Raw genomic sequence first — 25,385 nt, forward strand, 5'->3', positions numbered from 1 at the left:
AAATGGTGTCCAGCAGACTGCGACTCAGTACAGAAAGATGGGTGTGAGAGCAGGGCACATTACTTTCAGTGTGCAGAATAGCAGAACTGCCTCTGAGCATCTTGGCAGAACTTGCTCTGCCCATTTCATTTTCCTTCAGCCTCTCTAGCATCTTTCAGCAAATAGCGTGAACCATCAATTTGATCTATGAGCTGGTTTACATCCCTATATAATCCCATGGCTCTTTATTAGTATTTAAATCTTCTCCTATATCACATACCTCATGCATACTGGCCTCAGTGGAATTCTGCCCTTGAAAAAAGTGAAAACAGCTCCAGAAATCGAGAGAATAGACCAGTTGCCTCTTCTTCCTCTGACTCTCACTGGATAAATAATTGAAGCCCTCAGACAAAGAAGCATATGAGCCTGTTATGGAATATTTTGTACCAGCGACATAATTACAAATGTAACATTAATCACTCGACATCCACCTTCGCTGGATGAGCATGAATGTTAATAGCCAATTATGCAAATATACAGTGTTAGGATAATGAGTTTTGACTACATAAAATTAACCTATACTACCTCCTCAGTGGGTTTTAGCCACAGAAGCGGATAAGGCATTTGTAAAAGGTTTAAAGGGACAAAGATACTGCGGATAGAGGTGTGTCAGGGGAACTTGCAGCATTAAAATACTCTTAATTAAAAACATACATCCAAATTGTGACAAATGGAGCGGGTCTATGCAAAACAGTTTGAAAAATGCATGGTAATTTGCATATTATGTCCCATAAATTGCCAAATTCTGCTTTGTTATTTAAGCACTGTGTAAAAAAATGGGTCGTGAATTATAGAGTGTCCCGGGAAGGAGACAGTGCTGTACTTTAAGCTTACGGCAAAACAGATTGGGGCTGAATTATTGACGAGAGTCATTTCTGTTTGCTCGTGGAAGCCTGCCAGAGAGGGGTTCATGCCACCAACTCTGTGTCAGTGTATTTTAGATATATCTCTATTAGCTTAGTCCACAGTAGATGGATGCTGGTGTTTGAGATATTTATGTGGCCATGCACTTGAGATGCCTTATGTGTGCCCTTATGCTGTCCTCTCCAGGTTATTAAAGTTGGTCCCCTGGGCCACAGGAAGAGGATCGTTGCTTCTTTAGCAGAGAGACCATATGAAGAGGCTCCCTCTAAGTCACGTCGTCTGTCTCCAATCTTGGTAAGAATGGCGATACAGAAACTGTTACACATTTAAAGTGTGAAAGGGTTTTTTTTTTTAGCTCTTCATTCGCTATGACTTTAAAGTAGCAATTTTCTTGACGTAATGCTCAGTTGCTGTAATCAGATGTGTTGTGTTGGATTGTTGTTTCAGGTTACAAGTCCTTGAAAAGCAAGGAATTCACAACACTGTTACCATTTCCCCTCCTCCCACTTAATTATCAAGCAATTAAAAAAGAAGACAGACAATAAAACGACAGTGAATATCTAAATGGATATCAGGTCATATTTCAAAGGAAATATTGCATCTAAGTAAGGCTTACACTAGCATTACTCAAATTCCAAGCTAATTTTACTGTAAACAAGCCATTTTTTGTCTCCGTCTATGTCAGACCAAAGATTCACGTTGAACTTGCTACTCTCTTGTGATGGGCCACTCTTCAACATTTAGAAAGCCTGTCAGTTCACACCACTGTCACGGGAAGAGATCTCACGGTTTCTCGGTTTAAAAGAGTTTAATTTTTTTGGTTTCTGTGCAATAAATCTGTCTCACCAAGAAAGACAGCTCTCCACCACCACTGAACTTTCAGTATCTTTATCATCAAGATAATGGGTACATTCTCCTATAGGATTTCTGCATGAGGGCGATTTATCACCAAGTCCATTTAGTAAAGATGTTGCATGCACGTTTTTTGTTGTCACCATTATAGCGTGGAAGCGCAATTTCACAGCACACATTGATGCAAAAACACCTTTCTAGCTTAGTGTTATTATCACCAAGATATCTACATTATTTTCAGCACAGAAATTTTGCTACTACAGCCTTGGTTTTCTCATCTATTAGCTTGTATAGTGCTGTGGTTCCCGGTATTGGCAGAGAAGGTCTGGCAAATTTTTAACAGGTCCAACCCACATACTCAGCTCTGCTGCTCATCCCACAGATGCATGTTCCTCACAAATGTTGCCCCATTTAAAGGGAACTAAACAGGCTTTCCAACGGGTTTATTACCAAGAAGCATTGTTTCAACAAAGATGTAGTCTAACACAAATTTCCTTACTTTTTGTGCTAGCTTAAGATATAGTTGATGACTCAAAAAAGTTTTAGTCCAGTGTTAGTCAATAAATAGACCTCATATTTTAGCATTTACTTATAGTCAATGCCTTTATTTTCCTTGACCTTGGTTAAATAGACAAATTGCTAATTAATATTATTGTAAAACACCCTTATTAATGCAATAATTCAATGATTACAATTAGGGGTGCACGATAACTATCGGGGCCGATAACAGGAAATTATTACGTCGTTCTTATCGGTCCGGAGATCATTATGACGAGCCCTGATAACATATATATATATATATTTGTCAGCACAGCAGTGCTGGTGTTTGTTTCTTTCTCTCAAGACTACACATTCCGAAACAGCAGGTGGCGCCGCAGTACACGACCTGCTATTAAAGCACCAAAGAAGAAGAGAAAGTAGCAGCCCATAGATATCTTTAGAACCATAGATATCTATGGAACACTACATACGCCAGCGCGCTGTAGCAGCCCGTTAAGTGACGTGCCTACGTGGTGGCCATCTTGGCGGGGGCGACGTTCTCATTAAAGGCAATGCATGTACGTTGAAAATAAATCATATGTAATGTAATAAATGTGTGTAGAATTTGCCCTGCAAAGGTCGCTAAGAGTAGAGAGAAGTCCTCGACGAATCTTTTAAGTCGCTTAAGAGTCATCATCTTAACGACGTTAAAACCAAGCGGCAGCAGCCACTAGCCTCAGCCGCGGGCATTAGCAGGCATTGAAAACTGCAGAAAGCTTGCCAGAGCCAAAAGGCGCAACGTTATAACAAAATCAGTCTGACAGTCTCCTGATCCATCGCTACTTTCATAGATGTATATCTGCCTGCTCTGTTTGACGTGGTTTCATTCAGTATGATCGACGTTATGAACAGAAGTTAGCCACAGACCACGGTGGACTTCACATTCTTAACCTATCTCCAATATGACTTAGGTCAGTGCATATTTTTAATCTATATGTAAAACATCAGCTTGCTTTAAGTCTGGCTTAAGCAAAAAAACAAACAAACAAAAAAAAACCCCTAAATATCTCCATTTGTTAAGCATAACAGCCTGTTAACATTTGGTTTTATGGGGGGAAACCGTCTGTCAGTTGTTTGTGTCTGCTGTACTTGGTACACAAATGTTTAACTAAAAAAAGTTAACTATGATAACAGTTATAAAGTCAAAATAGCTCTTTTTAAAAAAAAAAAAAAACACGAGTGATATTAGTTAAAATTAGTTATAAATATCTTTGCTCACTACATATTAACCCCTTCTTACCCCCAGATGTGCATAAACACATCAAATAAACTTCTTTTGTTAAATCAACAATTGAAAAAATATATCGGTTATTATCGGATATCGGCCATCAGGAGTAGGAAATTATCGGTTATCAGTATCGGTTCAAAAAAATAGTTATCATGCGTCACTAATTACAATATATTGATGAACTACTGACATACCTTATATGGACTGTGGAGAAATATCATGGATTTTGAATGTCCAGCAGTCCAACACTTACATTTCTTGACAATAGCTAGACTTACATGTCATCAGTCTTATCACCAAAGATCTACTTTAGATAGTCCTTGTCTAGAATTCTTCATGGAAAAACGGTAGTCAACTCCCATTTTTAGTCATAATTCAAGTTGATGAAATTAACATTGCATTGTGTTGCAAATCTTTGGTCAGAACTGGGTCTAAGATGACAAAAAGATAACAGACTGCATAATACGTGGATTAAATCTCAGTGACTTTATATTTTAGTTTCTGAAACAGAGTTTTGAAACAAACAGCAAAGTGGTTGTGGTTATGTTGTGTATCAGTTAAGAAGTGAGCCATCAGAGAAAACTATTGCTTTTTACCAGGCTGTAAACATTTTGATTTTTGCTGTCAAAATGTGTGTTTTAAACAGGTTGTTAGTTGGACTGTCAGGGCTTTTGCTGCCATCCTCTAGTAAACACTTGAGGAACTGCAGTTATTTGCCCTTCACTTTTAGCTTCACATCTGTGGAGGTTGCTGCTTGATTGTCAGTTAAAAAGGGACTTAACACTAATATTAGCTCTTGTCTTCATGCAGCCAAAGGATTTTCAAACATGTTGTTGTCTCTTGCAATACTCCCCGACATGCCTGTGCATTTTAAAGATTTCCAATCAGTCCTGGGGTGATAAAGATGATGATTTTTCAAATAATATCTATTTATAGAACTTGCAACCTGCAACACAAAATGGTATTCATCTGAGCTCCTTACTCTGAGCTCAATGCTTGATGAAAATGCATGTTGTTTAAATATTGTGAACCAGGTGGTATTAACCTGATCTTGACCCTTCCTAAAAGAAAGAAAAGAGCAGAAAGATTGCTCTATTTAAAGCATCGAGTAACACAAATGTGTGACTCACACTAAAGAATTGTTAGTGCTGCTGTATCATCATTTAGGAGCAGAAACATACTGTGAATGCTAATTTAGTGAACAGATTAGGTATGCACAGTATGCCTAATTAGAAGGGTGGGTCTGCTCACCTCTTCAGCAAAGCCCAAATTTAGTTCCAGTGATCTCTATGAAAGATACCAAAGGCTTTTTTATAACTTAAAAATAGGTTCACATATGTCCGAGTGCTCAACGTGTAAATAGGGATCAATCATTACTCCCTGGTATCTTTCTTTTCGAACAGAGCTTCAGATAGAAGGTAAACAGCGTTTCATGCTAAGCTTTATTTCCATGCCAACATCATTTTGTAAGAAAAATGGATCCTTTTTTCAGCAACCGATGTCTAATTTTGGAATGAGATTCTTCAATATCATTATGTTCACAACAGTTGAATAGCCAGGGCTGATTTCCCAGGCAGATTAAACTGGCCTGAAAAGGACTGGGAATATCCATGGAAGAAGCTCTTTTGTTGCGGATTAGGCTTGGATGTAGATCAGGGAAAACAGCCGTGTAGACAGTGCTGTCAAACCATTAATCTGTGCTGTTTGTATGTTGGTTTATTTGGACTCCTGTGTTCCTTTGCATGTGGCAGTTTCATGACCTCCTGTCCCAGACCACATCCCCCCTCAGTCAGATGGACCCCTACACCAGTCGCTCCATGGACATGCTCCTGCCCTTGACTGAGCCCGACCGCAGGCGGAGAGGTGTCGACCAAGACTGTAGTCTTTCTTTGCGCTCATATTGCGAGAGGCCGCGCTCTGTAGTGAGTCCTTCCTCTTTTATCTTCTTCTGGGAAAACAGCAAAGAACAGACTTTCAGTGAGGGACTGGCTGAATAATAGAGGAGGAGGCTGTACACAGTCGGATGTGTCAGGGTGTCTTGTCACATGCTGTTGGAGTTGTAGTCACATTTTTCTGACGCAGTGGGCTGACCCAAAGTACCACACAGCAGCATCAGACTGTGACGACAGCAAAAGAGTAATTAGGGTTTATGATAAGACACAAGATACCATCTGGGTGATTTATACAAAGTCTTGAAAATGCTTCTTGTTAAACACGATTCTAAGGTTTCGAATATGCTTCCTTTGGGAGCAGTGATTAATATGTCTGCTTGTGTCAAAATCTACATGATCTGTCACTTAAAGCAAAAATCTTTGATTTGAAAGAAAAAAAAGTAAAGTCTTTTCATGAATGAGTGGATAAGGATTGTAGATATGATGATAAAGGCTTTGAGAGATTGGGAATGTAGTCTGGTAGCTTGGGAGAGATTGAATTCTTCCTTAAAGCTCAATCAGATTGTACTACTTGTACTTTGAAAGCTATTGTGAGTCATTATAATCACTGGACTGATGAGACCAACCACAGAGAACAGTGTTGGAAATCATTGTGCAGGGATGTTTGCTTTTTTTGAATATTAGATTTCTGATTTTTGCATCAACATAATTTGTCCAAGTCCAGTGTTTCTCACACATAACTGCACCTGAGTGAGCTGTCCAAACTTTATTTCTGACTGGTTTATTTATGGCTCAAGTATTTCTTTGTTAGCATTTGTATCCATATAAGATCAGCATCCCTGATGAATAAATCTGTGTACAATCTCCTCTCATTTTCTAATCCCTTGTGTATGAGAGTAATTTATCTACTTATGCTTTGCAGGATGTATGTCAGGCCTCACACTAGACAACTAAGCCAAATTTTAGACCAAAATTGTGTCCATGCACCATACACTAAACAATAACTTGTCTAAATAATCTTCAGGTCAGTTCTGTTAGACTTTTAATCTCTGAATTTTTTGTTGTTAATGATCACGATTAATGGCCTGTTTGTTTGCATTTTGACATTCCACTACTTTGCATTTAAAACAATTTTTATTTAGTTCTTAATTTTGAGCTTTCTTAAGCTAAGGGCAATGAGTTCCTATTTTGATACAGACCTGCTTTTATATATATATCTCTATGGGTAGATTGATGATTATGACAAAAACTTCACCACAGAAAAAGGGATTTGTTCTGGATTCTTAACAGTCCACTGAGCTGTCTGTGACTTTTTTAAGCGAAATAAAAAACATGAAGGAGCAGTGGTGGACTTATTTTATAACACTGTAGCTGCCAGGAGAATGCCGCAGTGGTTGAACAAAAGAGGGCTGAAAGGAACAATAAAGCATGCAATAATGCAGTTTATAAAATGGAGGCACTAATTATGGATATTAATTGCATTGCAATTAATGCATTAATGCTGACAAGCCCTATATCAGACATAATTGATATTAATGTTTCTAGGTCACAGTGCTGCCAATGGAATATCCACAACAACCAATGAGTGCCAGAAGGCCAGGTAGCATCCACAACCAGATGCTACATACTTATAAATATAAACACAGCTGTACCTTTATCTTGGACAGGATTTTATTCATATTCTTTCCATAGGGTTTTTTCCCCTGTAACCATAACATATGCCACAAGAGCCAGTTAAGATTTTAAATGTCTTCCATGTTTGTTTTAGTCTGAAGGCATGTTTGATTATACATGTTTCTGTGAGGTCTCATACATGTTTTGTGTGTGAAAATGATACTACAGACAGCAGGCTGTAGTCTTTGGTCTCTTTTTTTAAACTGGGTATGATTTTAAAATTGTCTAGTGTGTGGTCAGAGAGAGAAAGATGGAGAGTTGGATGTCCTCCGGTGTATCCCTCTTGTTAATGCCTTGACTGAAGCGGGACATCAAAAGTTAAATATAGATCTACTTGTACTGCTTCTTCTTTTGGTTAGTCCTGGATGGTCCTGGTGTAATTTGGCATTCCTGTTTTTTTTTATCATGTCTATAAATTACATCATTGCTAACATTCTTGTCCCACACATAGATCTGCTAAGGTGATAATGGAAAAAGGAGTGAATGATTTAATGTCTTGTATATTTTGGGCAGCTTGTATAAAATGTATTGCTGATGAAAGTAAAAGAAAACACATACAGGCACAAAGAACAGTAACATAATTGTCTCAAATCAGCTTTTAATTTTACAAATTGTCAGTTCGTCTATGCCTCCCTGAATTTCTTGGATTCCTAAAAACTAAGAATAACACAGTGATCAAATTTTACCATTTGCTAAAGGTCAACCTGCGGCATCTTCACAGTCAAGATGGCATGGATGGTTTCTGACTCACTGAGGCCGAAGAGAAAACACAGAGGAGCATCCACAGATCAGGGAAATGTTCCCCGACTGCACTCACAGGATCCATTAAATGCAAAATCAATACTCATCATTTCCCCCAAATGCTTAGTGGATTATTTCCAATAGTATATTTTACTCTGACAAGTGATTTATGAGAGAGCTGAGCACAGCCCACTTTGACCCTAAAGGCCCAAACCTCTACATGAATATTTATGAGAAAACCAGCAGATCATAAAGGACTTATACCAAAGCGCTGACTAAGCAGACTCCTGCAGCTTTTACACTAATGTGCATCAGTCAGTGGTTTTACCTCTCCACCTTAACGGAGGCACAAAAAGTGCATTGAGTCAATGTGTCTACAGCTTTCCGGTTCCAGTAGTAGTAGTTCTTTAAGTAAGTGAAAGAGAGTTGAGAGGCTAAAACTCCAACCTTTGCTATATCTTGAAGTAACTTATTTGTTTCATGTCAAAAATATTGATTGTTTTCCCTCTTGGTGCATTCACTATTCAGGACAGACAAAGTGAACGACATAAAGACTCACGTTTAAACCTCCGGCCCCCGAGCCATTCTGCTACCTATGCCACTGTATCTGCCTGGCATCACCAGCCTGAGAAACTCATCCTGGACTCCTGCGGATATGAGGCAACAGTAAGTCACTTGTTACCTGTTGTCAGCAAAGAGCAGGCATGCAGTCATTTATTCACCACAGCCTACTGTTTGTCATTAAAATCTTTTGTGATCTTAGCACATGATGTTTTAACCCTGTCCTCCTGTCGTCATTATGCAGCATGTCAGTACAGACAGTATGTAGGACCTGTAATCTCTGGGCTCACATGACAGGTTCATGTCGGAGTTTTGCACATCTGCATTTTGTCTGATGGCCAACAGGAAAAGATTACACTGGGTGTCCCATGGATGAAACCCTTTTGGAGAAAGGGCCTTCTTCTCAGTTATCATATTCCTTATGTCTTTATGGTCTTAGTTAGGATAACACAATATTATAGGCATGTTATTGGAATAGGCAGAAAATGGCTTAAAGTAGATATCAGTATTGGCAGATATAAAATTTCTATCAATACTTACAGCCCATATATCTGCAGCACAAATCAAATATCAACCTTAAATACTGGTAAAATATACAAGTGTCTCATCAGGTTTAGATGGCTGCCTGTGCAGCACAATTTGGTAATAATGTGCAGTTGCAATTATAATGAGCAGTTTTGCAATTTGTGATTGTGGTTACAATATAACACATGAATAGTATCATGAGTCTAGGTAGTTGCTTGGTTATCAAGGAAAATGCAGAGAATGGTGATAAGTACCATAAAAAATGTAAAACCTGAAGTTTTTGCAGTAATGCTTTCAAAATGACTTAATATTTCCAAAAAATAAAAGTCCAGTCAGAAACACTTGTGTCATACATTTAACCATTTTATTGCAATATGTTTATACAGTTTAACTTGGCGGAGATCCATAGTAGCATGAATCTGAATCTGAGGGTGCAACAAGCTTTATGCTATAAAGGAGGAGGCTGGGGTGGAGGAGGTTGAGCTTTGCCAGCAGCAGCAGTGTAGTGCATCAGCATTAATGTAAGCTGGGATTAGAGAGAAGTATGTCATATTTAAATACACTACTGGTGTTGAGAGGAGGTGGGATTGGCTGTAGGAGTTGGAAGTCCATCAGGTCGCTGTCAACTGATCACGGCTTACTGTATGACTACTGTGTCTTGAATGAACTAATGCTAGGCTTCATTTTTTTCCTTTTTGAAAACGGAGGTACAAGGTGCAATAGGGAAACTATTGATTGTACTTAATACAGAATAATTGCAACCTTTTATGTGATTATGTAATTGCACAGCCTGACATTATGACTGTGATTACATTAATTATGCAACACTATTGCCTGGGTGCCACACTCAATCTCTGAACATTTTGAATGAAGCCCAAAGCTTAGAAAAGCTACCAGACTGTCTTCTTCTCTGCTTCTCTCTCAGCTCTGTTTGACTCAGCCTCTCCTTGCAGGAGGAACTTAATTTTCTTTTTGATAAAAAAGGTGTGTATATAAATGTATCAGTGTCAGTATCAGCTAAGATGAGTTTGGAAATGTGGATGCATCAGATATCGGCAGAAATCCAGTATTGTGCATGCCTAGTTTAAATTGTTATTTTCAAGACTATTTCAATGCAGTATGTTTATTTTGTTAATTATAGCCCCATTTGGCTTAAAATTAATGATAAATAAGGGCTTTCTTTTGGGCCCATGTCCACAGCTGCTATTTTTTGAGCTGGCAGCGCCCACAACCTCAGTTTCTATGTGCTTCTCACCAGCATTACTGTTGCCAAGTTGCGAAAGTTGACTCTGCTTTCCTCTGTAGGATAAAATTGTTTTTTTAAATAGCTCAGTGTGCTTATTATTTTCCTTTATTCAAGGAAAAATCACCAAGAAAACATGAAACAATGTAAAGGAATCCTCTTGTGGCATTTGCAGCTGCTCTACCCTAGAAAAGATGCGTTAGATCAGTTTCTCCCCCTGGCAATGCTGTTGGCAAACTGCTATCAGAAGTCCTGTCCTTTCTTGATTTTCATTGGCCAGTGATGGAGAAGTGACAATGTAGAACATGGGGCTTTTCCAAAAGTTGTTCCTTGTTTTGCAGTAGGATGCTAAGTGCAAAAACTGCTGAATTACATAGGCTTTGTGCTGAAACTGAGTAGTGCCAGTGAAAAAAAGCAGCTGAGAGCACAGGCTCTTATGGCATAGCTACCTGGGATTGATGTTTCACTGTCATGTTGGTTCAGTCAGTCATAAAAGAGACATAACTCTAGATTCCCACCATGTCATTTACTTCTGGCTCCCATATAATCAAGATGGCAGCCGTGGAAATGCTAAACTGGGTACTTTGTCCACTTTTCTGTAGATTCTCTGTACAGACCCATGTCAATTGTACTGAACCAACTCCGTTGTGCTGTCTTTTTCTTTTAGTACCTAGGATCATTGATAATCAGGGATCTACGAGGGATTGAATCCACACAAGATGCCTGTGCTAAAATTAGGGTAAGTATAACTAAAACCAGTTCCTTTTATTTTGAAGAGAAAAATGTGTTACTGATTTTCCACAATTAACAAAGTCCAGTAAATAAACGATAAAAATGTCAGGCATGAAAAGAAAAAATGTGACAAGAGAAAAACACAACTGACAATCACTTTTCCCAGTCTGCACACGTCGGAGTTCATAAATATTTCTCTTTGTAGAAGGAGAACCATTGTGTTTAGTTTGACAGTACGCTCTAACCTCTCACTCTTTTAACTGTGCCCATTGCAGAAATCAAAGGATTCTAGAAAGGGTCCGGTAGTCATACTGTCCATTACCTATAGAGGGGTCAAGTTCATTGATGCAGCCACGAAGGTAATGGGGAAGTATGTTTGTGTGTCTGTGTGTATTGATCTGTTGATCACAAATGTTGCAGCTGGCTCTCTTAGCCTCCATTAGTGGTTGATTTCCAGTTAGCACTCACTGTCCTCCTCTCTCCATTAGACTATAGTAGCGGAGCATGAGATCAGGAACATCTCATGTGCCGCTCAGGACCCAGATGACCTCTGCACTTTTGCTTATATTACCAAGGATCTGAAGAGTGGCCACCACTTCTGTCATGTCTTCAGCACTGTGGAAGTGGTGAGTAGTCAACACTTTCTTAATACAGATAAAAAGAATAGACAATCATAGACTGTATAATAAATGGACAGGGCAACAGCTTGCTGTAAGTGAAGCCAAAATATTAAGAGCTCCCATGACTGCTTAGCATAAATATAGGTTATAAATGCTAAAGGAACATGGGTCAAACTAGTCAATCGAAATCATGTCAGATGAATGTTCCTCAGCACGTAATTCTATCCTGGTGGCTTGATATTATAACACTTATTTGTGTTCAAGTTGTCTTTTTTGGTTTTGATGAGTTAATTGACTGGGTCACTCACCCAAGTGTCACTGAACTTTCCATAAGTAATCTATATCTACTTTGAGCGATAGACTTTGTTTTGTTGTGCCCTTTAAAACTTGAAGGATCTTTGCAGCTGATCTGTTAGTTGTAGAGTTTTTTGTTAGCAGATGCGAGGTGACATTAGTACAGCATCTCTTCCAGCTGATCTGTACTGCTCACACTCTTAATACTGTTTCAGACTGGGTGCATGTTTGCTGCATGTGGCTGCAGCACATGTCCACTCCAACTTGCACCACCACAGCTTTTATACCAGGCACCTATGTGCTTTGTTTGGCTGCGTCTCCCCACTGTCACAGCCTGGTCTTTCTACACGTTTCACCTCAGTAAATATCCCTACAAGGGATTAGATTTATTCTATAGACAAACTGTGCTGGGAAAAAGTCAAAATAAAAGCATTCTATACAAAGGAAGTGAGTTTCTACCTTTTTGAAAAGTACTACTAGAAGTGCAATTGTACTGTTTGTCTTCCTTGCAACACCTGAGATTCCAAAAAAAATCTTTAGACTGGCGTGTTTTAGCTTGTGGCCTTCCTCAGGGTCATTAAGAGACAAATGACCAACATATTCTACCAGTGTGGAAATCCATATCTGTTAAAACAACGTAAACATGGTTCTCTTTGTATCAGTTACACGTCTATATTGTCTGAGATGCGCACGGCTTGTGCAGACAGTGAAAGCTCTGACTTGTTAATGTGCAAGCTGAAATGAATCTCAAGCTGTGACACTGTTAAGATGAAGATACCACGTAGAGCCCTGTGCGGGACTGTTTCCTTTCCCGCTCCCGCTGAATTTCTGACCATTACTGCCCGCATCCGCAACGTGTGTGTTTCATTCCCGCCCGCACCCGCAATGTGTATGTCCACTCCCGCCCGCACCCGCAAAGCCCTGAGAATTCATGCCCACATAGTAATAGAGACGCATTGATTTTGTGTCTTCTCCCGTCCTGCAGGAGAAAACACGTCATTTTTTAGGCCATTAATAGAGATTCAGACCGGGTGTTATTCCGACGGTAAAGAAGAAACAAAAGTTTCATGGAATACATCAAAAACGAAAAACAGTGCCTTGTGCAAAAACAGGCCAAGAAGATCATGTGAGTGCAAACAACCTATTAATCTAAATGATTAAGAAAAAGAATCAGCTGCAGAAAAGCACATACCATCAACGGAGAGCGTCTCTCTCCCTCACTCTCCCTCTCTGAGCGGCAGCTGTCAGTCAAACCTGCCGCGTTTCAGCACCAAGGTCAGCTCATTTAGCCACTCTTAGCATAGACATCAACATTCACAACACAAAAACCTGCTTTTTCAGTTGAAATAATTGTTTATGAAACTGTACCTGTCTCGCCATTTATTATTCAGTAGTAGATATCAATCTGTTATTCCATCAGAGCTTGTCTGCAGAAACAAAACTTGTCAGACTTGCCTTGTATTCTTTTTCTGTTGTAAAGACCTTGTTTGAGCTTCTTTTATACATCATTTATTGAAGCCACATTCTGTTGCTAGGCCACATCCTGATCCCGCAGTGTTTTTTTGTTTTTTTTTCGCCGCCCGCTCCCGCCCATAGCAAAGTTCAAACCGCCCACTCCAGCGAGATTTGCGTTGGGTCCCGCGGGACCCAATCCCAGTGCAGCCCTCTAATACCATATGCCCAGTCTGATATGCCCATAGCGCCAAGTGAAAAACATTTATTGTGGGGATATTTTGGCTTCATCTTAATGCAATGGAAAGAGGCACACTGGCCATCTTATTATACAGTTAATAGTAACAATCACTGTTTACCTAAAAAATATGAGTCTTCTGTTGTTAAAAATGCATAAATTTCATACAGCCCATTTAGAAGGTTCTTTATATTATTCTTTCGATGTATGACTTAAATTTATCAGTCTGTGATTTTAAACAGAGTTTTCTTTGAGATGTTGGGTAACCTGCTGCTAAAACAACATGAAAATCCTGAAGACATTATTTCCTTGATTGGCTCTTTGAACAAGCTGATTGAAGTTCTGCTCCTGCTATGCATGGCATTTTGGTATTTCCATATGCAGGCATACAAAATGATGCTATTTGAGTCTGAGCTTCTGTAAAGGTCAATGACAATCATTAAGCTTTGGCAAATAAACCACTATGAAGTGTTGTTAACTGCAGGGAAACATTTTCAAAGTTTAACGAGGCCAAAACACAATTTTCTGCCTTCCTTGTTTTAATTTAATGCAACTGCTCCATGTGCACAATGTGATGTTTAATTACGTTGGCTTTCCTCTGAAAATCTGTGTGATATCCAAGCAAGAGCCAACATGTAATTATACAAAGTAATTATCCAAACAATGTGAAGAGCAGCTCTTATGTGTGCAATGCAGTATTGCTTTGTGTAATGCACAAATGATAGTTGAGAACAAGCATCTGCAAACCCAATTCAATTACAGTTACTCTGTCAGTGCTGAAACAGAGTCAGAAGTCATGAAAATTATATTTACTATTGAAATTGTTATCCTGATGAAATTGCTTAAATGAAGTAAAACCAAATGGTTGGTCAAGTGTGTGAAATAATTTCCTGAAATCTGTTAGATGAATGAAAAGGCATTTCTTGCATATAATGCACCATATCTCCAAAGATTAATGTGAACACTGTTTAAATGTTATAATATGGTTTGGATCCACACCAGCAGGAATGGCAAAATATACCTCCATACCTCATGTTAAACTGATTTAACCCTTGATTTTTTCATTCACGCAGACACAAACCTACGAAATCATCCTCACACTGGGACAGGCATTTGAAGTGGCCTATCAGATGGCAGTCCAGTCAAGGGCGAGACAATACATCCCTCCTACATCTCTGACCTCAGAGGTCATAGAAACCAAAACCAGCCGTCCTGTTCCTCAAACGTGGAATAGTATGCGGAGATCAGCAGTGAGTACCACCTTTACAACCCTTGAAAAATACCTGTTGAATGTGTCTTTTTCTGTGTTTGTGCGTGCGTGTTCAATTTGCTCCACTTCTCTCAAGGACAGAGGTAAAGCAGAAAAGCAATCATGATTCAGAAAAGGTACACAGACCTTGTGACCGACTTTTTCCCTCATGAATCCCCAAAGGACCCCTTGCAAAGGAAGTCTTGCAGTGTTTGTGGCTGAAAGTGATGAGTCATTACTTTGCTAACAGTTTCATCTCGCCCACCCCTCAGCTCTGAGTCACTCCGTTCAGGGGTGATTTCTTTTTGTGCATACATGAAACATGATGAATGAGAAGTTTTATTTGCTGCCCACAGGCAGGTTTATGATTTCCTCTGGGGGCTCAGCCCTGTTGGCTGGACCCATCCTCTGCTTCCTCACTATTGATTAAGTTTGTTGCCTAAATGTCCACGTATACCCTAAGCCACGCAGTGATGCATTGACCTCTCGGACTGCATATAATGAGCACTCAGTGATCACTGTCACCTGAGAGAACTGCACAGCCGGGAGCATGCACACTTCTAGACCACATGCTTCTGCAGAGACACAAATCACTTTGTTTTACTACCTGCCTGTAAGGATAATATATGGAGTAATCACAGAGCTGCATAATGAGTCTGGCTGCTTGTTTTAGTTTTAAATGAGATGGGGGGAGACTCCTATCTACTGCAATTTGTTTTAATCCTTTTTGGCTATTTGAGTGCTACCAAATCTGGTTGTTTGAAAAGAAAATGTGTTAGCCACACAGTTTTTATTTAACAGTTCATTTAGCCCCCAAACACCCTAAGTAAGTGTTGCTACAACTGTGACTTTTGCACAGCAAAGACGCTGTTCCTAATTTTAATGAGAAAATATTTTACATTTCTCATAATTATTTCCACAAATGGGCTTTGTTTTCAGACAGAAGTACACAATGTTACTCTCTCATTCACAGCAGTTGAAATGAGCCTAGAAAAGACAGTTCTGACTGACTTTATCTGCTGTAGCTGGCCTGTAAACTCTGTAAGATAAGGGAATTTGTTAAACACACTGGCTCTAGTTGATATTTTTATGTGCTTATTTGACTCTTTCTGAAACAAAAGATAACCAGCTAGAATATGCACCAACATGTCCTGGGCAAAACAAGCATGTTGAATAGAGAATCTAAAATTTCTCCATAGGAAACATTTAAGATGTTCAGAGACAAAAGGGAACAACTGGCTGCTCAAAGGGGTTAAAGTAGAAGAAATATAAAACAATGGTTAGTGCTCTTGGAAATCAGAAGGAAAAATATGCAATATAAAATGAGAAGAAACCAGGCACAATCATTATAGCGTTCTCTGTATCTTCTCTACACTTAAGATATGGTAAGATATTCCTATTAGTCCCACAAAGTTAAGTTCCTTTGAACCTACAATCCAACTGACTAAGACAGAATCTGGATTCATTACTGAACATAACTGGTGCCAATCAGGCACCTGATTGTCAGCATCTTGGGGTACCAGAAGTTTAAACAAGAGTCAGTAGCAACAGAAGAGTAGCCAATGGGCATGGCAGAGAAGATTTGGCAAATTTTTCATGGGTGCAACCTACACACTCAGCTCTGAGTGCTGCTCATCCCACAAATGTATGTTCCTTACAAATGTGGCATCATTTAAAAGGGTAATAAACCAGCTTTCCAGCAATATCAGGTTTATTGCCAAGAAGTATTGTTAAAACAAAGAAATAAGATTTCTTTTGGTGCAAAATTTATTTGTTCATATTTTATCAAACAATAAGTGCTTAGTACTCTGCACTGCATTTTAAAAATCCTCTTCATGTACAAACCTTGGGGAAATTTTAATGATGCACCTGTACTGTTTGAACATTTTCAGCACATAATAACAACAGCGTGATACTGATAACCATGATATTTTAGGTCACTTTAATCACGATAGGAAATATTAATACTGTTACATCTCTGATTTGGCCATTTTAGAAAGGCTTCTTTGTAAATGTTTCATGCTTGGATGCTTGCATGCGAGTGCCTGGTTTCTTCTCTTTTTATTCTGCATAAAATATATTTAGTCGTGTTTTTAGTCATGATAAGAATTAATTTAGGATTGAGTTAAATAACATGGTTGTGATGCTCAAAGGCATGGCTGATTTCAAATGATCCTTTTACCTGTGGTACATAAAAAATCTGTTATAATAAAAGCTGGCTGAACTGACAGATAAAATAAGCGATGCACTGATCCACCATTTTAAGCTCTGACATCAGTCAGATTCTCTAACTTTGGATATTTACTGATACGTAAACCAAACCTATACGACTTATGTGTTAAATCGCTGACCTATACTATTTATGTGTGGGGTAGTGGCAGGTTTCAACTTTTTTAGGCTTTCCTAACAAAAATATGTGCCCCTGGCAAGTCCATAATCCCCCCCAAGAATTAGACTGACACAGAGGGTTTTTAGACATACAAAAATCCAATTCTGGAGTGTTTTTTTCAGCAACAAACTTCACAGGCATGTTTTGAGGGCCTCTGAGACTAGGGGTGCAAGATTGGTTTCATATGCCTTTACCCACTAAAATGTGAAAAATGAAAGACTAAAGGAACTGATATAATTTAGTGGTTTGGACAGCAACGCTTTAAAATTTTCATTTATATTTGAGAGAACTACCTCATGTGCAGTTAAAACAACAAGTTTGTATTGTTTCACAGGTATTGTTCAATGTTATTCAATAAAATAAGATTGGAACATTGAAGGGGTATGCTGTCAGTTATGAAACAATTGGTATCGGCCAAAATCGGAATCGGCAGGTCAGGCTTTTTAAAGATCAGCCAGAAAATTGCAATCGGTGCACCCCTATCTGAGACCAATATAAAGTTGTCTTAAAGTGGTAAAATATGTGCTCTTTAATACTTTAGATGAATAAATACATACAAACTGAAATTGTTGGTGCAATCAGAGCACCACTTACAAAATCATCCCTCACTTTCGCTGTCACAGTGAACCCTCTTGAGCTGTGCTGTATAAAGCAGCCTTGGCAGTGCACTCCTTTGTTGTCCATGGCTTTTTCATGTTGCTGGTATTGTCTCTGAATACCTCACACTTTAGTAAACTAATAAAGCATGTCCTTTAAGGCAGCTGAAATCGAGTCGCTGGTGTGAGATACATGGAAGTCCTAGCCTGTAGCACTGCACTGTGCGGTAATGTAATAGCTCAGGGTGTCTGTGGTTAAGCTCATAGCTTTAACATCCATTAACTCAGTAGATAAATGTTCTCATACTTCCTTGTAGAGGCCAGGCAGAGCACCTTTAGAAATTATTTACGTGATGACAAACTGTACTGTGGTTTCAACTATTTTGTTGCTTTCAAACCATTAATGGGAGTATACCCAATCTTTGGAATGCAGATGAAGAAGTTAAGTGCTTCCTTCTAGTTTTCTCTGCCTTTTTTGTTTGATTCAACTTGTTGTTAACCACCACCTTTCAAAATAAGCAGAAAGGGGATGTAGCCACTGAAGTTGATAGCATAACAAGCATGAAATACCACCAAACTGCTTAGCCATTGTTGTTAGCTTTCGTTCTGTGATATAGCATGTTTTAATATAAAAAGGAAACTTCACCTGATTAATACATTTTCTTTTATATACATTAATTATTTTACAACAAGCAACCCTATTTTTCATACTTTCAAACACCTCACACTAGGTCAGCTCTCTGATAGCTGGTTGTTGTGTAACTTAAACATCAGCAACCATTTCTTATGGCGTTTTAAGTTCTGTTTAGTCCTCATGATCACCCCTAAGAGTTCAACTCCTGCTTAAATGACAGTAACACTCCAGGACACACCTAGAACTTTAACATGAATGATCGACACAGCCCTGCCATTGGTAAACTGTATGTAAAAGGTGCATATGCTAGGAACTGGTGCTAGCAGCAAAAGGCTCACCTAAGCTCGGACTCTCATAACTGAGCTTCTGCCTGAAGTGTCATGGCAGAGTATCTGAAACAGCAGCAGTGTCACCTGTAGTGTGAATATTTTTTTTTATGCAGGAGACACACAGATCCTCCATGCACAGTTCTCTATTCTGTGGCAGCTAATGGTGATATCAATTTTGATGAAGATAGGTTATAAAATAAGGGAAATTTGCAGTTTTGGTTCTCATTAAGCAACACATAAGTGGCAGCATGAACTGCTTCAGATCATGTGACTTAAATTGCTTACCGTGTAATGTGACTTTTGCTCATGCGCACATTGTCTTTTGGGATTGTCAAACTTTTATATCATTCAGCCCTTAAAAGTGGCTTTCAACAATGGCTACCAGTACACTAAAAACAGTAACAGAGCACATGCATGTGCTTGCTGTAAACAGAAAAATTTAGAACCGAGCTGTATACAGTGCTGTGAAAAAGTATTTCCCCACTTCCTGATTTCTTTTTTTTTTTTTTTTTTTTTTTTGCAAATTTGTCAGGCTTAAATGTTTCGGATTTGTCAAATTTTTAGTTTTTATTATTTTTTTTGAATGACGATTAATGTAATAATGGTCAAAGCAGTCCAAATCTATCTGGCCCTATGTGGAAAAGTGATTCCCCCCTCAACATAACTGGTTGTGCCACTCTATGTGACTTATTTTAACTCAGCCATATTGGAGGGTTTTTGAGCTTGAACAATCTGTTAAGATCTGCCACAGCATCTCAATCAGATTTAAGACTGGACTTTGACGAGGTCACTCCAAAACCTTCATTTTGTTTAAGCTATTCAAAAGTGGACTTCTTCAAGGTGGGTTTCAGATCATTGTCCTGCTGCATAACCAAAGTACTTCAGGTTGTAGATGTTTTGACTGATGACTTTCTGCTCTGTGACTCAGGATTTAGTATCTCTGTGATTGTATCTACTCTGTTTTTATGCCTCTGTCTTTGTTAATTGTGCTGCTGCCTGTCTTGGCCAGAACACTCCTGTAAATTAGATTTTTAATCTCAATGAGGTTTTCCAGGGTAGATAAATTTAAATAAGAAGAAGAGAGCTTGAGGTCACAAACTGATGGCTGGACATTCTCCTTTAGGATTTTCTGGTAGAGAGCAGAATTCATGGTTCTATTAAAAGTCATCCAGGTCCTTAAGCAGCAAAGCAGCCCTAGTCCATCACACAATCACCATGGAAGACTGCTGGTATGAAGTTCTTTTTATGAAACGCTGTGTTAGTTTTATGCCAGATGTACAGCGACACAAAAATGAAACTTTTGTCTCATCAGCAGTGGATTTGCTCTTGGAGCTCTTCCATGGATGCTGTTTTGCCCAGTCTCTTTCTTATTAGTGAATCATGCACACTGTCCTTTGCTGAGTCAAATGAGGCCTGCAGATAATTAGATGTTGTCCTGTGTTCTTTTGTGACCTCCTGGATGAGTCATCAGTGTACTCTTTGAGTACTTTTGGTAGGCCAGACACTCCTTAGAAGGTTTATCACTGTTCGAAGTTTTCTCCATTTGTTGATAATGTCTCTCACCATGGTTTGCTAGAGTCACAAAGCCTTAGAAATAGCTTTGTAACCCTTTTCAGAACGATGCAAATGACTGTTTCTCATCCATTCTTGAATTGTGTTGCTTTTTGAGATATTTGAGCCTACTTCACTTTGTCAGACTGGTTCTATTTAAGTGGTTTCTTGATTCAGTAGGTCTGGCAGTTATCATAATTGAGCTCAGGTTTCCAGAATTTGGTTAACATTTAATTCGGGCAATTCCTTTTTCACATAGGGCCAGCCCAGGTAGGTGTGGATGTTTTTCCCTTAATAAATGAAATAATTTAAAAACTACATTTTCTATTTACTTGGATTGTCTTTGTCTAATATTAAAATTTGTTTGATGATATGAAACATTTAAGTTGGACAGATATACAAAAAATAAGACATCAGGAAGGGGGCAAATACTTTTTTACAGCACTGTAGATCAGCCTCAGGGGTCAGCCCCAAAGACTGTCCCTAACAGATCCAGCTATTTTAATCAGGATTAGAGTGATATCAAAGTCCAGGATCAGATTGACGTATCCCTAAATAAAATGTTCATAATTCTTTGCTGTGGTTGCTAAATTAAGTTAAAAAATAGAAGGGCTGAGCTGCTAAAGTTAACCTTCACTGTGTTGTATCTATCTTGGACTTGCTTCTACACTGTGGGAAACTATGTGTATGTGAACCAGGCTTTTTTTAACCTCCAACCATATAAAGCTGTTACATAATAATGTGCTTCTTTGCCTCAGCAGTAACACCGTGTTGCTACTGTAGTAACCTAGTTAGCAGAGCATGCAATGTTAGCAGCTTACATTACTGAAGATAAACTCTGATTATTTATTTTTGTTTTTTTGCAAGGCTAAAAAAAGACACTACAGTCACTGAGTCTTTATCCTCTCAACAGCCTCAGCACACCGCTTCAACATGTGTACAAATCCAAACCTTGACAGACCTGCCGTGCCTAGTTACGGTTGCTAAGCTGTGATTGGACAGGCTCTCTTTGGGGGAGGGTTGTAGTGAATGTCAATTACAAAAACACAAGAAGAAGCAGAATAATTTTATTGACTAATTTGCCTTCTTCAGCTCTAGACAGGTGACAACAGCTCCGTCTGCTGCTGCTAAATTATCTGTTTGGTGCATTTAAATGCTCTGTCCCTCTATTCTCTCGTTTTTTTTAACATGTCTTTGTTCTTGTCTTCTTGGTCCTCCTGCTTCCCAGGGTGCCCCTCTGCTCGAATGCCGCTGCTGTCACTGTCACACGTGTACTACCCACCGTCCTTCCTTCCTCCCGTTGCACTCTGTTAGCCCTGGAGTCCAGGTCCTTCTCTTTCCTTTCCTCTTTTCAACCTTTAATCACCACACATCAGCTTACACACTTCTCCCTCCTATCTTTCTTTCTGTTTTTTTTTTTTTTTTTGTTGTTTATGATCTGGTGCTGCAGTCTACTTTGTGTACGTGTCATATGGATATTAATATTTCCGCCATAAATGTTCCTCTCATCCCTTTACTTTCTCATCTCTCATCTTCATCTCACATTTTAGAATTTAGTTTATTCCTGTGGTTAAAAACATTCAGGGAGGAGAGGGGTTCTTGATGTGATTTACTCCCTCTTTATTTAAGCTTCTCAGAGGACTGTTGGCTTAATTGTGCCAGTGAGGGTTTGTAAACAAGATGGTTGAAGTTGTCTGTTGGATGGTTTTAAAGTCTCTGTAAAGTGATAGAAAATCTGTATTTTAGGTTTGTTGTAGGACAGGCGGCTATGCTATTAACCACCAGGCCAAATTACAGTAATGGAAAACATCTCTAAGTTTATATAATTTTCAAAATCATGAAAAATGGGGCAGTGGTATCTGCTCTAGGATGCTGTGGGCGTCTCAGTTGAAAGCAACAAATGCATTACTCACAAGAAAGACGATACTCTCTGAAATTTCCACAAGTGCCAACACTTGAACAGAGGACTCATCTGTCTCTACTGGACCTGTCAGCTCTATGTTTGAGCCACCAGAGACACAATCACATTCATGCGATGACAGACAGACAGTTTAGTGCCAAAATGTCTCAGTTTTATTTTCTCTTCATGCGTTTAAGATTTGAGGCCTCCTAATACTTCATTTTCAATGAGTGATAGGAAGTTATGTCTCTCTCCTGTTTGAGACGTTAAGCTGTGGGGATGCTGCTGGATACACTGCATTTCCTGACGCTGTTCTTCAAAATAAAAGTCTTTAGAAACATACATTTTATTGTGCCAAACTTTGCGGGAATAGAATGTATCTGTTGTCCAATACTTCCTTGAACTTCAGCATGAGCAGAGACAAACTGCTGCTGCTTTGAGAGAGACACAGCCACAGACTGATTTTTAAGAAAATAATCCAGGGCTAAAGACGAGCAAGATAGTTGTCTTAAGCAAGATACGAGCAAGACGAGCAGATGTTCGTGCTGTGTCTGGTTCAAGAGACAAATAGGCTAGACCAGTGGTTCCCACAGTTGGGGTTGGGACTCCCAGGGGGTTCACGGGATGCTTTAAAAAAAAAAAAAAAAACAGAGAGAGATAAATGAACAAAAAAATTATCTTAAGTGGTGTATTTTATCCATTAGTGTTAAAAATATTTTTAAAATGGGTTCAATTTAATATAAATCCAAAGTTGTTAAGTTAGATTTGTGCTTAATGGGTACAAAAATTTCCTAAAATGTAAATTTGTATACAATACTTTGACACTTTAACCATCTGCAGGGAAGGTGGAGGTCTCCGGTCTCTGACTCTGTTGTTTTTGGGATCACAGGCTAAAAGGTTTGGGAACCCCTGGGCTAGACCACCACTTCAGTAATTAGCCTGCCCCCGATGTCATGGTGCTCTATGGTTAGAGTGCAGCAGCCTATAGCTGTGTCAGAGCAGAGGTGGCAGAAGTCTGGTATTTAATTTGTAGTTGGCCATCACAAATCCCTCTGTTATGTTACTTTTAATAATCCGTCCACCAACATGGCTGGAAGTTGGATAAATTCACCCCACACTGTACAAATACACAGCATTTAGCTGGCTGCTAATTTCCGATGAAGGTATAAACATACACAGAATACAGACTATTAGGATACCACATTCAGTGCTTATATATAGTATATATAGTTTATATAATCTCCTGATGTCAGATATGCCTGCAAAACTTTCCCCCTCCGTCATATTTTTGTCCAGAATCTGCTGCGAATATGCAGAAATTTTTTTACTTTTATGGTGAATTTCGGAGACACCGTATTAGAGTGTGCTAGCTTGGCAACCAAGCTGTGAACTTGATCTGAAGTCATAGCAGATTAATCCCTTTGATTTAAAATAGAGCATGATTTACCAGTCCATATGAAGTGCTGTCAGATCATCTCAGCAATGTGAAATATATTTCTTCATTTTAGTGAAAAGTTACAGGACAAAAGTTACAAAAACAGTTATTAAACATACAAACTACCCCTTGGCTATACAAGATAGATAAGCTTAGCTCATTTGGCTGTTCAGTTGGGCTTTTTTAAAAATATATACATATTTTTGTTTTTTTATGCCTCCATTTAGAGAGGAAGACAGTGGATGGAGTCAGAAATGGATGAAACAGTGAAGAGACATGCTGGAAAGGGGCCACAGGCCGGACGTGAACCCGGGCCACCCGCGTACATGTGGCGCAACCTCCCCGCTAGGCCATTTACGCCCCGTTCAAACGTGTTTTTGATAAAATAAGTCTCAAAATATGCTTTGTTCCAGGTGGGCATGCTGTATTAGTTGTGTTTTTGTGTCGGTAATTCCCTGAGCACATATTCTAAGCCACTGAACAGCAAAGTTATTACAAGATTATTCTCACCACGGTGCCTAGAGGCAGTTTAAAGCTTTCCATCGATTCATGATAAAGTGCACTTCCTTGCCGTGTACAATAGGAGGCGTTGTCTGTATATTTATGGATATACAGACATTAGTCACATACTTATGTCAAAACAAGGGATAAGGCTTATTTATGCTCTGCTTACCTATGAAAATAGAGCAACGTTAAACATTACAACTGTCAATTTGTTATACTTCGACCTGTTTTGTTGAGTAATGTTAAAAAAATGAATCCTCAAGTTGCTTCCCTGTCCATCCTCTGTTCAGCTGTTCTGTTGTAGTTGTCTCTCTATGCCCAGGTGAGCTAACATCATATTTATGTTTGTAGTATCCAACAACTCATGCAAGATACAGCGATATGTCATCAGGAAGTTCAGTCACAGTTTTTCAGCGACTTCTTCTTTGTTATGATTTTGCCGCTGTGGCTGACATTTAGACTAAATTGCTCCATGGATTGGCAACAATATTGCAATGTTCGATCTGTGGGAGAACAGACGAAATAAGAAATACGCTGAGAACGGTCATAAAACTCCATCTGTATCTGAATCCATTTCAAACATAGAGCATAAAAGAGCCTGTAGGGGAAGGAATAATTCAATCCGCTCTCACACGTCACAGCACTACATTTGCCCTGCCTAAAGTAAAACTAGCCCTGAAAGTAGTGAAGAACTTCCTAACGGTCTAAATCCAGAATTCAGTCACACATAGCTCTCAGCCTTTTCACATGTTTACAGCTACTTTGTTCCAACATTTCTAGTGTTTAGAGACTAATTTCTGATTTTGCTTTACAGGGACTTTAAGCTCCCTCTCTTATTTTTTGTGTTACTATTCTTTTAATAGGACATGTTGAGCTGAAGATGTCATCCATACGCAGGGAATTTTAAATATTCAAATGCCTTATCTTGAGGGTTTCTCAGCCATTTAAAATTCATTCCTAGCTTCCAGTAAATTCATCAGTATGTGTGTTTTGACTGCTTATATAATGACAACAGCTCCCATGTCTGTAGGAGCCTCTGTTGTAGAGCTTTTGAACAACTAATCAGTGTATTTTTTTAACTCCCAGAGGGTTGTGGCTGTGGCTCACTGCTGCGTCAGAGTATTTTCTGTCAGACATCTTCATGTTGTGGATTGAGCCCTGAGTGTCTGTGATTAAAACATGATCACTGGACTGTACCTCTAATCCACATGCACGTGTGTGAGGACTGTCAGTGTGACGCAATGGCCTCCACTGCCGCCCGTCTCACGCCCTCCTCTCGTCCCTCCTCCCTCCCTCCCCCCCG

At 39.1% G+C, this 25,385-nt stretch overlaps 1 protein-coding gene across 8 annotated transcripts in view; it reads left to right on the forward strand.

Annotated features, from left to right (window-relative positions):
- Window positions 1–25,385, forward strand: part of anks1ab (ankyrin repeat and sterile alpha motif domain containing 1Ab) — a 100,262-nt gene that overhangs the window by 67,898 nt on the left and 6,979 nt on the right. For 4 of the 8 annotated variants that reach the window (XR_005991690.1, XM_041782632.1, XM_041782629.1 and 1 more), the window contains exons 6-12: window positions 1,090–1,197; window positions 5,275–5,445; window positions 8,359–8,496; window positions 10,827–10,898; window positions 11,167–11,250; window positions 11,380–11,517; window positions 14,569–14,745. Coding sequence is in view for 7 of the 8 variants with exons in the window: in XM_041782632.1 (XP_041638566.1) it covers window positions 1,090–1,197; window positions 5,275–5,445; window positions 8,359–8,496; window positions 10,827–10,898; window positions 11,167–11,250; window positions 11,380–11,517; window positions 14,569–14,745 (888 nt within the window). In the remaining variant the exon portion in view is untranslated. Of the gene's footprint in view, window positions 1–1,089; window positions 1,198–5,274; window positions 5,446–8,358; window positions 8,497–10,826; window positions 10,899–11,166; window positions 11,251–11,379; window positions 11,518–14,568; window positions 14,746–21,471; window positions 25,382–25,385 lie in introns of those variants that run through there. The other 4 variants (XM_041782627.1, XM_041782631.1, XM_041782633.1 and 1 more) reach the window with 2 other exon arrangements.

The sequence above is a fragment of the Cheilinus undulatus genome, linkage group 3, assembly GCF_018320785.1.
Source record: "Cheilinus undulatus linkage group 3, ASM1832078v1, whole genome shotgun sequence".
NCBI lineage: Eukaryota > Metazoa > Chordata > Actinopteri > Labriformes > Labridae > Cheilinus > Cheilinus undulatus.